We start from the raw sequence: 16,544 nt of genomic DNA, 5'->3' as shown, positions 1-16,544 counted from the left end.
CTGACTGCTGAATCGCGAAAGACTGCGCAACACATCTGTGAGGTGGAGGTCTATCTAGTTTAGTCAGTCTACCGTGATCAACCAAGCTGGATGCAAGGTGCAATTGCTGTAACATAATTTCAAGTAACTTCACGAGTCTTCCTCGTACTTTTATAACGCGATCTAAAGGAATTTGAGAAAGATGCCACGACGTGGACGTGCTGCCGCTCCTCCTCCAAGAACGTGAGTAATTAACGTATCTTTAATGGCAAGATAATAAGTTCATTGTGAACGAGAACGTCATTACTCATTAGCGCTCCCTGTTACATCACTATGACAAAGTTCACGTGCGTCTCTGACGCAGAACCTTAAATGTCGCCCTGTTCCTCCCAAATGCGGTATTAAACGAATCCTCTGAAAAGTAGCTTTGTTTCAGTGTCAGACAGAGTTCACCCGTGGCTGCGCCAGCTCCGTCCCGAGTGCCAGCTCATGCCCCGCCGGCGTCACCAATGGTGGCCCAGCCACAGCAGCCGGGCCTCATGGGCCAAATGGCTGCCACTGCTGGTGGTGTCGCCATTGGATCTGCCGTGGGACATACCCTCGGTCATGCCATGACAGGACTCTTCAGCGGAGGCAGCGAGGCTACACCTGCTGCCGCAGAAGTACCACAAGCTGCTGCCCAAAACACTCCTGCGGCATCAGCTGCTGGTGCCTGTTCCTGGGAGGTCAAACAGTTCCTGGAATGCGTTCAGAATCATGACTTGAGCCTCTGCGAGGGCTTCAATGAGGCACTCCGTCAATGCAAGCTAGACAACAGTCAGTAAATCTTGCTCTCTCTCATCTTTAGGCGCTTTCTAGCAACAGACACAAATAATATAGTATAACATAGTTAATTATTAACATCCTTGTTGTTTGCCAATGTTAGACAAAAATGTTACACTGTGGATGTTTCCATTTGGGATTCCACTTGATGTTCGCAATACTCATGAGCATCATTTCATCCTTGTTGTTTCAAAATGTCAAATAAGAAATGAGATGATAAACGCAACACAAGTATCATTCTATTTTTTGATACTCACTGAATGCCAAAAAAATAATCCTTTTATCGACTTGTGTCACTAATGGAAAGCACTCTGTGTTTTGCTAGAAAGCATCTACAATGTATTCTTTGCTTCATATTTCTTGCTTTTTACTACTCTTGCCTTTTTATCTCATATCCTGTTTTTTCGTTTCCTGTCCCCGAGATAAAATTTGGCGAATTTCAGAAGAAACAAGAAACACGATAAAACGGTTGCAAAGAGGAAAAAAGCAAGAAACAGAAAAGAAAGAATACATTGAAGATTATCAGGCTTTTATAGTCAGATTATGTGTAAAGAGATTGCTTTCTAATCGTTTCATGTATTTTCTGTTTTCAGATATTATGTAAATTGAGATGCGGCGAATCTAGAAATGTCTAGGTAAAATTAAAGTACATGCTCTACGATCTATAGACCGTTAACGAAATTTCTGTTTATTTTTACTGTTGTTACACATTGTAGAATAAAATAGTCCTGGATCAATCAATAAGATAGTAATAAATTTGTTTCTTTAAATTCTGTAGTTGGCAGCTGCCTTTAATCTTTCCTGAATTATACACGAACATATGTATGTTACAATATAGCAATAAATTAAAACTTGAATAAAGTTACACTTTAATTTCGTTATTAATGAGAAAATTATAAATACCTAATCGCATTATTTTTCGAGAATTTAGAATATATTCGCACACCTTAAAATTCATTAAAATGGTAGATTGTGTGAAATGAACAAGAAACAGACAGTATAGACAATGCCTCACATTTTTCCACTTTATATTACAATACATTAAACAAATAACTGATTACAGAAGATGAAAATAGCTCTTATAAGATGATATACCGGGATGAGGATTGGATAAATAAAAACTTCGGTGTTCTGACCAGAACCAAGTAAGCGCACCTCTACACGCAAATATTTGCACTTTATCATATAGTTTTCTCTAATACTTAGCTATTGTATATTTCGAAAATTAGTGTGATTTATGAATATAGATATATATATATTTATATATTCGTCCTATATATCGCGGTTATCTATAATACGGTTCTTTCTTTATTCGACGAGGAGAGGCAGTTAAACACGCACAAATAGCACGAATATGATAGACTATCTTTTTTCTGTGTTCAATACGCGCATCATCACGTAGCCGGCAATCGTTGCGATCGCGATTCCCAATCCTGCTTTCCACCAGACCAAGGAATCCCCTTGCATTAGGCCGAATTGATTTATGTGCCTGAAATGTCGAAGCACAAAATTCACTCTGTCATTCAGTCGCGCAAGAAATGTTGATTATTCTAGCATGATAAAACCATACTGTCGTACTCTCAAAACATCGTGATTACATTCAGTGATACATATAACGAGCAACATAGATATAAATACTGATGAAATTCGGATCAATTGACAATGCAGTTTTATCATATAAGTGATATTAAATCGAAAGGAAAAATTTTCCTGTTAGAATATCTATCCAGTCGACATTAACTAAAAATAACGCCTTAATATCGCACTTAACAATATAAATTAATATGCATGGTGTTATATAACGGTTACATTATTGAGTGCAAAATTGCAACATAGATATGTCATTTTTAGTTCATGTCGATTTCAGAGTATGTGGAGAAAAGCGGTTTGAATTGACAGAAAATTCGTAAGATTCGTTACATGTTGCATGCTCATGCAAGAACGAAACCAAAAAAGCGATGTATACGCTATTAAGTTATGACTTAAAACACGTAGGCGACGCAAGGAAGAAACACAAGCAATAATGTGAAATAAAACCTTGTGAAACTCCACCATGGAGAGGGTAAGGATTCGACAAGCAACATATGGATTGTACGCCTCATATGACTGAAAAGAGCCAATTGCATTATAACGTTTGATCCGTGCGATGACTTTTTTAATATGAGCAAATTGCCCGACACATTTAACATGAGAAGATGGAGGGTGCTTTCCAATTACTTAACACATCTTTACACAAACGTAGCAAATTAATTCACATATTTTTTTAGTATTAATAAATAATTTAATTCTTTCAATTATATATTTTTTGTTGTCACGATAAACTCGTGACCTTAAAAGAATTAAATTATTTATTAACACAAAAAAATATAAAAATCGATTTATAGCGTTTTCGGTCCGATCGGGCTTGCACCAACCTTGGTTGGATTAATCTTTCTTATTGGTTGACGTCACCCGCTCTACCAATAGGAGAGCACAAAACGCCATTAATCTAATCCAGGTTGGTGCAAACCCCATCGGGCCGAAAACGCTATTACACTCAATTGCACCAATGCCCTAATCATCGTCATAACACTATATTCGTATTCAGCCCGAGAGCTACTAATCAGTACATGAAATTATCGTGACAACGTTAAATTATTTATTAATATTGAAAATATGTAAATTAATTTGTTATGTTTGTGTCAAGACGTCTCAAACAATTGGAAAGCATCCGGAGTTAACTTCGTAAGCACATGCATCGAGAGGAATATATGACGATTAATTGAATGCAGTTTTCACGATTTGTTCAAGCTTCTAGATTTTTACAGTGTGAAATTGAAATTCGAACCAACCTGTCTCGGTAAAATAATACCCACGCTCCTTGAAAGCGGCTAAACACGAAATATCTTATTGTTAATACCGAATTATCTCCTTTTTTTTCTTTTCTTTTTTAATATTACACTACTATTTCTTAAATTATAAGAAAAGAATGAGGAGAAGGTGCGGCATAAAATGCTGTTTTCTGAAAGTAACCATTGGAAAATATCGTACGAAAAAAATAAGCGAAGAAGCTTTAAAAATCTCGACGCGTAATCTATACTTTCAGATATGTCAGCTGCAAAGGAAAATATCTACTGTATGTGAATCGAGGCAGCCCGAGATCCATTCGACAAAGTTTCATTAATACCGTTCTTAAAATGTAATAGTTAAACTTACGGGAAGGCTGCCATCGTAGCTAATTTTACGAAGATCTCACGTCGGATCGTTCGTGAGATGCTGTATGGCTGCGGAGGCATCAGTTTGTACTTGCTGCAAAAGGCAGCCGGTTGCAACAGATAGCTCTGCTTTACCTCAGAAAGGTCACTTTTATTCGCAACTATCAAAACGGGAATTTTACTATCGGCGAAATATTTCTGCAAAGACATATGCATCGTTTATCGTCGTGGATATATTTCAATCGTTGCAGAAGACGCAATGCTTACGATGTAAATGCGCGCTATATACTCGAATGACTTTGGATTACTGGCGTCGTAAACAAGAGCAGCCGCATCGCACTGTATTTCCGCTGGCGTTAAAGCATCCTGAACATTCATCACGTTTATATCCTTTAATACTATGGTTTTCTCCTGCCCATACACATGTAATGTATTCACAGTAACGTGAGCGATCGATGGTACCACCTTGTCATTCAGTTTCTACAATTTCGCATAAAGAGATTTAATCGTGACAGTCTTTTTGGTCAAAATTCCTGAAAAATAATCAGTGATTTACCTCGAGTTTAGGGTCAATAAGAGTTCTACATAACGTAGTCTTCCCGCTACTTTTCGGTCCTATGACATGACAAGTATAAACATTTCTGCTGGACTGCTTCTTTGCCAGATCTACCTTCTTCTCACGAGTCACGATAATGGAGCTTGTTTGGCACTCGTTGTGATACATGTTGTATCCCAGATATGCCATGTATTCTAAGGTTTTGCGAACGTTTGTTAGTGTCAGCAATGCCCATTGACACATATACCCTTGGAATGTAATCCATCCCTGTGGAAATATTACATATACATTATGCCAAATTAAGTTGCTTTCTTTAATATATGTACATGTATATATATTGTTGTCTAATATTTTTCCATTTCTAAAACCCACATATCGGTTTCTTGTCGTTTAATATTCTTTGTCGATTTATTCTATACAAGTTTCAAATCTAACAGTTTGTTTTTACTGAAACCATCGTGCCGATCAGCATACTCTGGCTTCTTCTTCTTCTACTTTTATAAAAAAGAATCGATCAGTGTTAGAAATAATGATGATGCGAACAACTACCTTTTCGTTCGTAGCTACGGTATACTTGTATTCATCACCCCATGGTGGGAAAAGACATCGCGAGAACAATGACTCCATTTCCAAGGGTGAGAGAGCTCCGTCGCGATCGCGATCGTGCTGCATAAACAGTAACGTTAAAAACTCCTGTCCCTTATGCGATAATTCCGTACTGCAGCCGGATGGAATTTTTAATCTGAAAACCAAAGTTATTCAGTGATATTTATTGGAAAAACTCTAAATATCTCTGTGACCTTTATACGTACGAAGGATGAATATATTCTTTTGACATTTGCAGCTCATTATCATATCCGAATTTCCTTAACACAGCCCAAGTTGTTTCGTTTCTTCCGCGTTGTATGAATAAACATTGTAAATACATAAAACCTACGTAATTGCAATTAATGAAGTTTTATGTAAATTTGCTTAGATTTAATAATGGAATAACTAAAATATATATCTCACCTTTCATCGTGACACACCCATTACATATACCGTCGCAGATGTTTTTTGATAGCACAGCTTTTACATCCTCCAGCACTTGTGGTTGTAACGGCGTGTTGAAGCACCACTGCTGAAATGCATTCAACTCCATATCGTTTAAAAGTCCGTCGTTATCTACATCACATATCTGCAATGGGAAAAAAACAATATAATTTATATCATAAAAATTATGATTCTTTTTGTATATTTATATGAAACACTTACTTTAAAAATTCGCTGTAGGGCAGTTTTGCATTCTTCTGTGAGCTGGAATAATAAGAGATTGAATTATATAAAAAAATTTAGATATTAAAATTAAAGGAATATAGACAAATATCTCACCTCCTGTGTGTCATAATTATATAAAGGTGTAGTCGGATGCAGAACTGCCTTTTGTGCATAATAAAATGTTTCCGAGACATTTTGAAGTGTTTTTGCCGAACACTGGAAAGAGATACATCACATTCTTTTATATAACGCTTCTTCCATTTTTCTCATTTATCAGCAAAATGCTATCTTACCTCTATGCAACTTTCAATCTCTGTGAACTCTTTCATAATGGGATATACAGCCTGGAATTGCAAAAGTGGAAGTCATTAACACATATGTGCTAAACAAGGATGCTAACTGAAATTTCTGTAAGAGACTGCAAACCTCTATGGTGGAATAATCCACGAGATCAATCTTATTGCCTACAAGCACAACTGGACACCGATTGTCGGGCGAGCATCTTCTGATTAATGGTAGCCAATAGCTGGCAGCTCTGTCCAGAGTGTCCTCGTCGTCCACGGAGTAAACTACGCATATCACATGTGCTTTTTGGATCTCCTCTGCTAGTTGATCCTCTGTTTGCTCCACCGCTACAAACAACGTCAAATTTTTGCTTTAATATAAGACAGGAGGAAATACAATTAATGTAACAAATTTTCTAACAAATTATCCAGACAGCACAAAATCCAAAATCAAGACAGATGTATTAAAGACGTTTTATATCCTGATTTTAGGATTTTTTTGTAGTTGATCCTTATATCTAAAACCATCTTAAAGTATAATTTTAAAATGTCATAAATCACAGAGATTATAGTATATTGTCTTAAGATAATATTATTATCTTAAGACATTACTTAAGGCAGTTTTGAAATAAGAGCTAACCTTAGACTTTTGATATTATTTGAGTTAATCATGTTTAGATGTCTTAATATCTTGAACATTACGAAGTATAGCACTGACGCACAGAATAAAAAGAGAGAAATACAAGAATGCTCAAGGATATACCTGAGTAATCGACTATATGCGTCGGCACTTGCTCCGGGGTGACATCCGCCGGTATCGTGATCTCCTCGGCCTTACTCGGAACCTCCTCCGCGTATTCCTCACTCACGAGGGACAATATCAAGGAGGTCTTGCCGACGCCGCGCTCGCCGATGAGCAATATCCTGACGTTGCGTCGAGACGTGACCGGACGCTGCACCATGCTGTCCGCCGACTGTACAACCGCCGCTTCAACAACGAACGGCGTTCAATCCCTCGCGAACGGCATCCTCACTCCGCACCTCCCGGAGGAGTTACGATGACCGGAATATAACCTACAATACCGCCGCGAACGCGCTAACAACACACGTACCTTGACAATTATATTTTACGTTGACATTTTATTTAACGTTGGAGATGACTATTAACGACGCACCACACTCTCGACTCTATTTCCTCTTTTTCTTTTAGAACTTTGCAGAATGTGTATCGTGCCGTAGAAGGATCGCAGTTTGCCTCGAGGCTCAACGCTTCATCGAGATCAGCTCCAATCGTCGCCGCTGGAGACTAAGTAAACCTCGGCGGATTCGGTTAAAGTAGTAACGCTCCGAGCTCCGAGGGTGGCCTTTTCAAGGTTATCTATGCCACCGCAATGAATGACACCGTGTGTGTAAATGTACATACATGCGTAATACGTAGCAGTGTGCGCGCATGAAGAGCCGTTCGTTTGCGCCTTGCGCTTACGTTTCTCGCTGTAATGTATATTGTACAATGGGTAAGAACATGCCCTATTGAAAAAAATCATCTTATAACGCGTTACATGATGAAATCGTGTAATTAAAACATGTAAATCACATAACAAATTGTTCTATAAATTAGTACTTGATTTTTTTAAATGACATAATTTGAAAATCACATGATATTAGAAATAATTTCATCTATTATGTGATTTTATAGTCGTCAAATTTTAAAGAATTGAATGATAGAAATAGAAGAAAAAAACATGCGATTTTTCAAATTACATAATTTAAAAAATCACGTACTGATTTGGAATAATCCATTACATGATTTATATGTTTTACTTACATGATTTTATCATGCAACTGTGTGACGTGATTTTTTTCAGTAGAGTGATGTTTCCGCATGTCGCCCGACTGTGGAATATTATTTTACGCGAAACAATGATCTTATTATATAAGAGCGCATGTCCAGAAATCTCGAGAGAAGCATAATTTCCAAGGCGAGGTATTTTTTCTTGCGAGAAAATTGCTATAAGAATTTTCTGTAATGAGAAATATACTTTTGGAAATTTAAAACTCCGATTGAAATTTACGGAATCAGTCCTCCTTTTTTTCGTTAATTAACAAGTGACTTCAATCATTTAATTTTGATTAATCTATCAAGTAATTAAAATATTATTTTGTTAACATGAATAGAATAATTAATTTTTTATAGGAGCACAACAATTATATTATTATACTTATAGTTATTAATCATGTAATTACATAAAAATTATTGAGCAATTCAGTTGTTGAATTAATCGTCGATTAAAATCAGAGATTGAATTCGATCAAAGTCGCTCAATAAAGGATTGATTATTATCAAAAACAATCAGATACGATGAAACAAATGATATTACTGTAATTGTTATAAATGTTATTACTTTAGTTTATTTTTTAAAATAATATGCTTATGTATAATAATATTGTAAAAGAATAGAAAGAATATTTGGAATATTGTAAAAGCTGATTTTTCTGTCAAATAAATTAATATATCTGATTATAATTGTATTTTAAACTTAGATTTTTTTTATTTTTTAAATCTAGCTATTGTTTAGCTCTTTTTGTGTGAAATGCCGTCTAAAGGCGCGTTCACTCTTTGACCGAAAAGCAGAAAGCGGAAAAGCAGAAAGCAGAAAAGCAGCAGCCAATGGCTGCGTTCAGCAGAGAAAACTAATCAGCTAATTATTTATACTTAGCGTCAAAATTAGCCGAGAAACGTATATTTATTTTAGATGTTTTATAAAATTTGAAATAAATTTATATTTTAATTATTTTTACAGAATACCGAGATACATTATATGTCTCCTATTATCAGTCTTATGTTTGCACTCAAGCAGAACAACAAATCATTATGATATCAAAATGATGTCAAAATGACTTCAAAATGACTTCAAAATGATCATCAAAAGTCATTTTTCAATCATTTTCGATTTATTTTAATGTCATTTTGACGTTATCGTGACTTGCTGTTCTGCTAGGAATACATGTATTCTTTTGCGCTTGTATATGTCATAGCCATCTATAATTGCTTCATTTCCGCTTTCAGCTCGCTATTCTGTAAAAATAACGCGTATTTATCAAATTACGTTTGTTTTTACATAAAATCACAATATTCTTCTTCTTCTTCAAGTGCCATACGCTATCTCAGCGCGTAGGCGCCTCCCTCAGCCCTCTTATATACCTTATTTGCGCGTACCCTGATCGTACACAACGTATATGGGGACCTACAGTTTAAACGCCGATTCCAAACGGCAATTTTTGGTAGGGAGGTTTCTTGGGGCACGATTCCGATAACTTTACATGCTTACCGACAGTTGTCGGTGTCGTTGCGCAGCTTTTTCAGCATATAAAATATCTGCGCAACGACACCGACAACTATCGGTAGGCGTGTAAAACAGTTGCGGATCGCCGCCCCTGCCCCTGTATTCTGTAACTCGTTATGCAGTTGTTATGAGTTCATAACGATAGTTGCGCAGCTTTTTTACTATTTTATACAAGTAAAAAAGCTGCTTTATTTTATATCTGCGCAACTGTCGTTATGAGCACATAACGATTGCATAAAGAGCAGAATTCCGTTCCCAGGTAGAACACAAAAGTCACAATGATATCACAAGGATGTCATCATGACTTTATTTGTCATTTAAACGACACTGATAAAAAATGACACAAAAATGATCTAAAAATTAAAAATGAAATCGCAGGTTATATCGTAAATAAAAGCGTCCTTTGGTTTCCAAAATATTTATATCGTGTTTTAATACGCTAGTACCCTTGTAGAAAAGTATTAGTATGAGCACTAGGAGTATTTTGAGGCATTACTGTACTACAGCACTACTGTACTACTACACTTGTAGCAGTGCAGAAGTGTAAAGTGTTCAGTAATGCTGAATAGTACTAAGATCTTCTATATATTCGCGTTTCGGCAAGATACAAAATGCAGAAAACGAGTATATGCATCACAGAAATTAATTATTAATAACTCTATTTTTAAAAAAGCACTTTCACGAGCACACTCTGATCAAGCTGAGAGTAAGTGACGGATTTCATTTAAGTATGCCTATTTATAGGGATCCACGTCATTTTCTCCTTACGGAAAACGAGTCCATCTTGCGGCGGTACTGCGTATTATGCGGCTTCTAAAGTAATCATTTTTGGCTTTGAGAGAATTTTTTTAAGTTTTTCCAGGGTGGTTTTTCGCCATTAAGGGTGTCTTCTGACGCATGTATTCAATCGGGGTATTTTTTATTTGTTGTCTGGCATGAAGATGTAGCTGTGTGCACAAAAGGAGAAATGGGCCAAACCATTTTGAAAAAATCGCTCCAAGAACGTTCCAAACTTCAACCAGCTAATTGGTAATTGGACATTAATGATATATAATATTACGATTTATATAATTAATTGATATTATTGTACGAAACGTAAAATGTAAACAAATGAGAAAGGCTCCGATTGCACACATTGCATGTTGCATACACGTATCGCTAATTGGCCAATTAAAAAATGATCATGTTTAGTTTATCTCAAAATATAAAAAGTGAAATAAATATTTATGACACGAGAAATTAGAATATATACAATATTTGGATTGAGCATAATACTATGCTATAATATATGAAATAAATGTACTTTTCAGGCACAATTGGAAAAAAATTATTCATCTTCTTTTCTAATCACATCTCGCTTCATCTGGCATTGCAACATCTGAAAACAGCGTAGTACGCAACTGGAAAGAAAAATGCGAATATATATAAAAAATTGATAGCATACATATACTAAATATATACATATGGGGCGCCGAGTGGCTCGCCGCTCAGTGCGATTGACTCGTGATCTGTAGATCCGGGTTCGATCCCACTTGCGCTCCATATACGCGATTTTTCGTGTTGGATTCGGCGTTAAATTGTAGATTGTACTAAACATATATATACTAATTAATATAATACACAAATACAGAGACAAATCTAGATACATAAATATATGTATCTCTTTGTTTCTAAATATGTAATACATGCAGATAAAATGTGCTTGTAAAACAAAATGTGCTACGCGGATATGTACGTGTCGTAAGAATGACGCGTTACCTGCAACAACTGTAACTGTGACTCGGAAATGTCAGAATAGATATTTGTTCCGAGTCACAGTCACAATTGTTGCAGGTAACGCCATTCTTACGACACGTACATATCCGCGTAGCACATTTTGTTTTACAAGCACATTTTATCTCATTATTATAGGTTCTACCTTATTAAAGGCCAGTTACTGAATTGCGAGTTTCAATTTATTCTAAATAAAGAAAATAATTATTGAAATTCCACTTCTATATAATATCACGCAATTATAGAGACTATGTAGTTTGTGTATGTTTTGCACTTTTTTGTACATACAACAAGGGACCCTCGTGGAGTGTTAAATTCTGATTTTGATGAAACTTTACATACATATTGTTATATAAAAAGATGAATTTAGAAAATATCAATATTGTGGCAGAAAAACGGTTTTAAGGGACTAGTGCACAATCAAGGAACAGGAACAGGAACAGGGACTAATTTCGATTTACTTACTGACTCCGAGTCGATACTCTGTTCTTTTTAGCTGCAGTTCTTGCACAATTTAGTTCTTCTTTTGCAGCTAAATAGAACAGATCATTAACTTGGAGTCGGGTCGAGTCAGTAAATCTAACACGCTATAAGAATTTCAACCTGTCAGAAACTGTGTATTCCACAATGATTTTCGAGTGGTTGAAATTCTTATTCTCTGTTCTTTGTTCCTTTAATTGCGCAAAGTCCTTAAGGGTGAAATCATCCCTTATTTGTTATGTTTAATTATTTTTTCACAAACATTATTAACGTAAGTAAATAGAGATAATTAAAATTATTACAAAAATTGTTTTGTAGAAAATGTTTTTTGATCTCTGGAATAGTCTCTGAGATATCATGAAAAAAGCTAAAACCCGCGTTTACCTATAAGAAGGTAATCTCATCCTTTAAAATCATTTTTTTGCCGCAACTGATATTTTTTTTAATTCGTCTTTTTATGTAATCTATGTGTGTACAAAGTTTCATTAAAATCAGAATTTAACACTTTGTGAGGTTCCCTCGTTATTAGTAACAAAAACTGGATGACAAAAATGGCACAGAAATACACAAGTATCTATAAGATACATATGACATTTGTCGTAAGTAAGACAGTTTCTGTAATATAAATTTACCTGTAATTTTTGTATTCGACTATAAAGCAGCGTTTTTTTCCAATCTGGATCTTTATTGACATCGTCCTCTATCACTAAACTGTCATCGTACAATAGGTAAGTATTCTCGTCGACTATTTCTTCTTTTATTTTACTTTCCATCTTTCTTTTCTTAGGCGATTATTTTTTATTTCCATCTAAATTCTCTGACGAAACCTAAAACGCATAATAATAATAATATCATTCTTTTTGCTGAGTTAGCACACAGAGCATGTTTACTTTTTTTTTCTAAACGTTTCATATAAAATTAATTATACCTGTCTCTTTATAGATTTTGTCAAAAATTTTTCAGTATCGCTAGTATCAGATGAATCTTGCGAAAATAAGATATTTTATTTACTCTCTTCCGTTTTTCATACTTTTCTAGCCGTGCTTCTAATTCTGATACTTTTTCTAAAACGTCAGTTATCTTTGTATAATTGACCTGGCGGCACATTATATGTGTATCCACATAATATGGATATTATATATAAGCACATACATATAAACACATACATCATATATAACATGCAATATTTCTCTACGATATATACTAACTTTCAATTCGTTATATATGTAACATTGTTGCTTCCCGTCTTGTGTAACTATATGAAATGCTGTTTTAAGTGCTACCTTTGAAAAATCCATTATTGTACGTATGATATTCCACCGAGTATTTGTTCTAGTTTCTAAAGACAAAGAAATTCATTGACGCATTAACGCACTTGCTAGTAAAATGACTTTCAATGCTCCTCGCTCAGTAAAATTACCGAAATCAACTTAACAGAGGTCTTACCCTGATCTCACTCAAGAATCTTTTGTTGTAGATCTGCAATTTGTATATTACGCGATTCTATGAATTCAGTAACAATTGCAAGCTTCTTTTCATCCGGATCGTTATTTTTTTTAAGTTGCTCCAATTGATATATCAACGAAGCTCTATCTTGCATCAGTTTTTCAAGAGAATAATTTGGTTCTACAGTGGTCATTAATACTTCCATTTCTTGAGCGATCCAAGTTTTTATCTCTTCTTCGCTATTGACCTTCTTTTCTTGTCGTTGCATTGCCTTTTCCTGCATCTCCAAAGCACCCTGCCATACATAAATCACTCAGCTTAATAGCTTGCGTAGCAGAATGCCGTTATGAGATGCCAACATGTGTAATAAGCATATCACTAGACAGAATAGATCATAGGTGCATTCCATTTTGCGGAATCTACAGCGCTTGTAAGCATTATTTGTCCTTGTTTAACATTAAATAGACAACAAGAATGAAATAATGCTTACAATGAAAACTGAACGCACCTATTGTCGGCAAAGAAACGTACCTTGAATCTTTTGTTAACTACAAAAGCTTCCTCCATTTTTCTTTTTACAACATTCTCCTGTTTATTATGTTGTATTTTTATTTCGTAATTATTCTCAATGTCGTCAATCCTCTGCACGTACACATTCTATATCTTCTTCCGTGTGCATGACACAATGTTTAGAGTTGGATATTTTATGATTTATAGATTCTCTCTCTCTACGGATGCTTTCTTCTTGTTATTTTGGATATCTATGCGTATAAAATAAACATCAAGTTGAAGACTCATCAAAGTTTATAGTTTATAAAAAAATAATTAATGCATTGTTCACATACAGAGAAAAAGGTTTCTTTGAATTTAGTATTTCTATTTATTTGACTAAAATTTATTTTATTGAAACAACATATAATGCTTGTACGAAATATTATTTGTTTGAATAAAAATGTTGTTTCATTTGAGAAATCTCTCTATTGCTTGACAGAAATAACATTATTATTTGAAGTAATATCTTTCAATTAAATAATATATTATTTGGTTACAATGAATACAAATAATGAAACAAATTATTTATTTGAAAATGGCAAAATATATTCATAGAGGTTAGGTTATTCCATGCAAAAATAATTGCTTTCTTAGAATAGTTATTACATTTTTTGACCGAAAATATGGAAACAATAGCTTATACGTCTAACAACAGAATTAAACGAGCAGTGCTATGTGCTATTAGGTATTAAACTTAATTCCTGCCGTTTTTCGTCTCCAAAATTGATTTGTTTCGAAGGGAAGATGAATGAATACCTTAATCAAAGTAATTTCCTCCATTTTCTACTTTATTACTAATTAATAATACTTTATTAATAATATTTATTCTCTAAACGCATTTCTGTGGAGACTGAACTGAATAATTCTAAGGACGATAATAATTTAGAAAGGGTTCCATGGTCCTTGATACCATATAATTCGTTAAATTCGGACAAATTTGTAACTATTTGTAGGAACGAAAACATAAAACCATCATTTTATAGTAATAATAAATTAAATAAATTTATAAAGGTTCAAAAAGACGTTCTCCTAAAGAATTCGCATAACAATGTTGTATACAAAATTGAGTGCAAAGATTGCGATGCAACATATGCAGGTCAAACAAGTAGGAGATTATGTACAAGGATTGCAGAACATCGCAATCACATAAATTGGAATACAAATAGTCAATTTGTTATCACGGATCACAGATTGGAATACAATCACGAATTTGATTAGTAAAACGTCAAAAAATGGAGAACGGAAAGAATATTAAATAAGCGACTAATATCAGAGAAAGTATATATTTATGCAGAAAAATGGATTGAACCTACGATCGGACACAGATGGACTACATCATGCTTATGCATCCATGCTAAATGATATGACATAATGCTTAGTTTAAGACTTTACGATAATAAATTTACCTCATAAATGTGTGTAAAGTAGTAAGACGACTTTTTTAAAATTTTGAATTACGCAACAAAATTATCGCAACAAAATTTTTCATCGAAATTTTCCTATTTTTCAAATGCGCATAACTCGGTCAATTTTCATCGTATCAAGACGATTTTTTTTTCATTTTGTAGGTAATTATCTGTACTTTAAAAAAAACTTGATGCGAAATTAGGTGCAAGTCGATGCCGCATCTCCATGTTTTGATAAAGTCCAAGCATTTTTTTCTTAAAAAATTTGATTGTTTGACGCGCTACCTGGATCGCCTCGATTTTTTTTCGAAAATACCACATATACCATTGTAAAGTGCACTTTTCAACAAACAATTTGAAAACAAATTCGAGTCTCTACGATTTTTTTTGACCGAGTAATGCCATTTTGAAGTTATTCGGGCATTTTTAACGCCAGCATTAGCATTACCCGATACGTACCACGAGGAGGTTGCTGGTCGGACTTTACGCATCATTTTGGCCCTGAAAAGGGCCGATTATGTAAACCATTTGTCAAATTAGGGACCCCGTGGCTCGTCACTTCCACAATATTTTCTGACTCCAAACCCTATTTGCCTAATGCTAGAGCGGTCAAGTGTTAGAGGCATTCAATACCGTGTATTGCCACCTGGGCGTCGGATAACCTCTCCTAAACGTTCTTGCGTATTATGCATGCTCTGATTGAATCTTGAGGTATCTCGTGCCAGATTTCATGTAGAGCTTTCTCAAGCTCTTGCAGATTAGCTATTACAGGATGGTGCACGAAATGTCATACCATTTTATGTTATTTCATATATACATATATATATATATATATAACTATAGTTAGTTTAAAAGTTATTCATAAATAACTATATTAAAAAAATGTATTTAAAAAATGAGGCTCCATGAGCACACTCTGATCAAGTTAAGGGGATCCTAAAGCAAAGCTCGAACTCCGAAAAATCATTAGATGTCGCGCCGCACATCGACATGTCTTTTTATACCACCACAGCAATATCTCACTCAGCCTATGATATTAGGATGTTTCTGGATAACCAAATTTCATCCTATCTTTATCCAGTGGACGTCCTAAAATGTCTTTCAGGATGTTAAACCCTTGTAGAAAAATACTACTGAGCACTACTACGCAGTGCGCAGTAGTACTTTTTTACAAGTAATTACGTGTTTGGGAACTATTATTTCGTACGTTCGAGTTGCAAAGCTTTCATATCAAGCAAATATTATCACGACTTGACAGCTGAGACGCCATGTTACACTAAGAAATGGTAAAAAATATATTGATTTCGAAATTTTTGATCATTCTCAGCGTAGACTCTACTTCACAAACACGTATGGTATTAACAGGGAATGGAAAGTTACTTTTTAAAAGTAACAAGTTACAGTTACTCGTTACCGAGTAGAAAAAGTAACAAGTTACCGTTACTAGTTAC

General features: G+C 34.8%; 2 protein-coding genes across 3 annotated transcripts; one reads left to right on the top strand and one right to left on the bottom strand.

The window, feature by feature from the left end:
* Positions 1 to 38: 38 nt before the first annotated feature.
* On the top strand, positions 39 to 1,497 carry LOC108766904 (Coiled-coil-helix-coiled-coil-helix domain containing 2). The gene is made up of 3 exons (XM_018516458.1): positions 39 to 222; positions 416 to 795; positions 1,395 to 1,497. The coding sequence occupies exons 1-3, from the start codon at positions 182 to 184 to the stop codon at positions 1,403 to 1,405; spliced, it is 432 nt and encodes a 143-aa protein (XP_018371960.1). The 5' UTR covers positions 39 to 181; the 3' UTR covers positions 1,406 to 1,497.
* Positions 1,498 to 1,735: 238 nt separating this feature from the next.
* Positions 1,736 to 7,582, bottom strand: Miro (mitochondrial Rho GTPase). 2 transcript variants are annotated; one of them, XM_018516451.1, is made up of 13 exons: positions 6,856 to 7,582; positions 6,235 to 6,440; positions 6,102 to 6,152; positions 5,923 to 6,024; positions 5,806 to 5,847; positions 5,563 to 5,728; positions 5,364 to 5,484; positions 5,101 to 5,293; positions 4,552 to 4,818; positions 4,263 to 4,475; positions 3,997 to 4,193; positions 3,633 to 3,671; positions 1,736 to 2,290 (listed from the first exon to the last, which is right to left on the bottom strand). In XM_018516451.1, the coding sequence occupies exons 1-13, from the start codon at positions 7,052 to 7,054 to the stop codon at positions 2,164 to 2,166; spliced, it is 1,923 nt and encodes a 640-aa protein (XP_018371953.1). In that variant the 5' UTR covers positions 7,055 to 7,582; the 3' UTR covers positions 1,736 to 2,163. The 2 variants fall into 2 exon arrangements, with proteins under 2 accessions (XP_018371953.1, XP_018371954.1); XM_018516452.1 differs by lacking the exon at positions 3,633 to 3,671.
* Between the last annotated feature and the right edge of the window lie 8,962 nt (positions 7,583 to 16,544).

This window comes from Trachymyrmex cornetzi, unplaced genomic scaffold (assembly GCF_001594075.2).
Source record: "Trachymyrmex cornetzi isolate Tcor2-1 unplaced genomic scaffold, Tcor1.1 scaffold64, whole genome shotgun sequence".
NCBI lineage: Eukaryota > Metazoa > Arthropoda > Insecta > Hymenoptera > Formicidae > Trachymyrmex > Trachymyrmex cornetzi.
The sequence above is the reverse complement of the archived record's forward strand: the minus strand, read 5'-3'. Positions and strand labels throughout refer to the sequence as shown.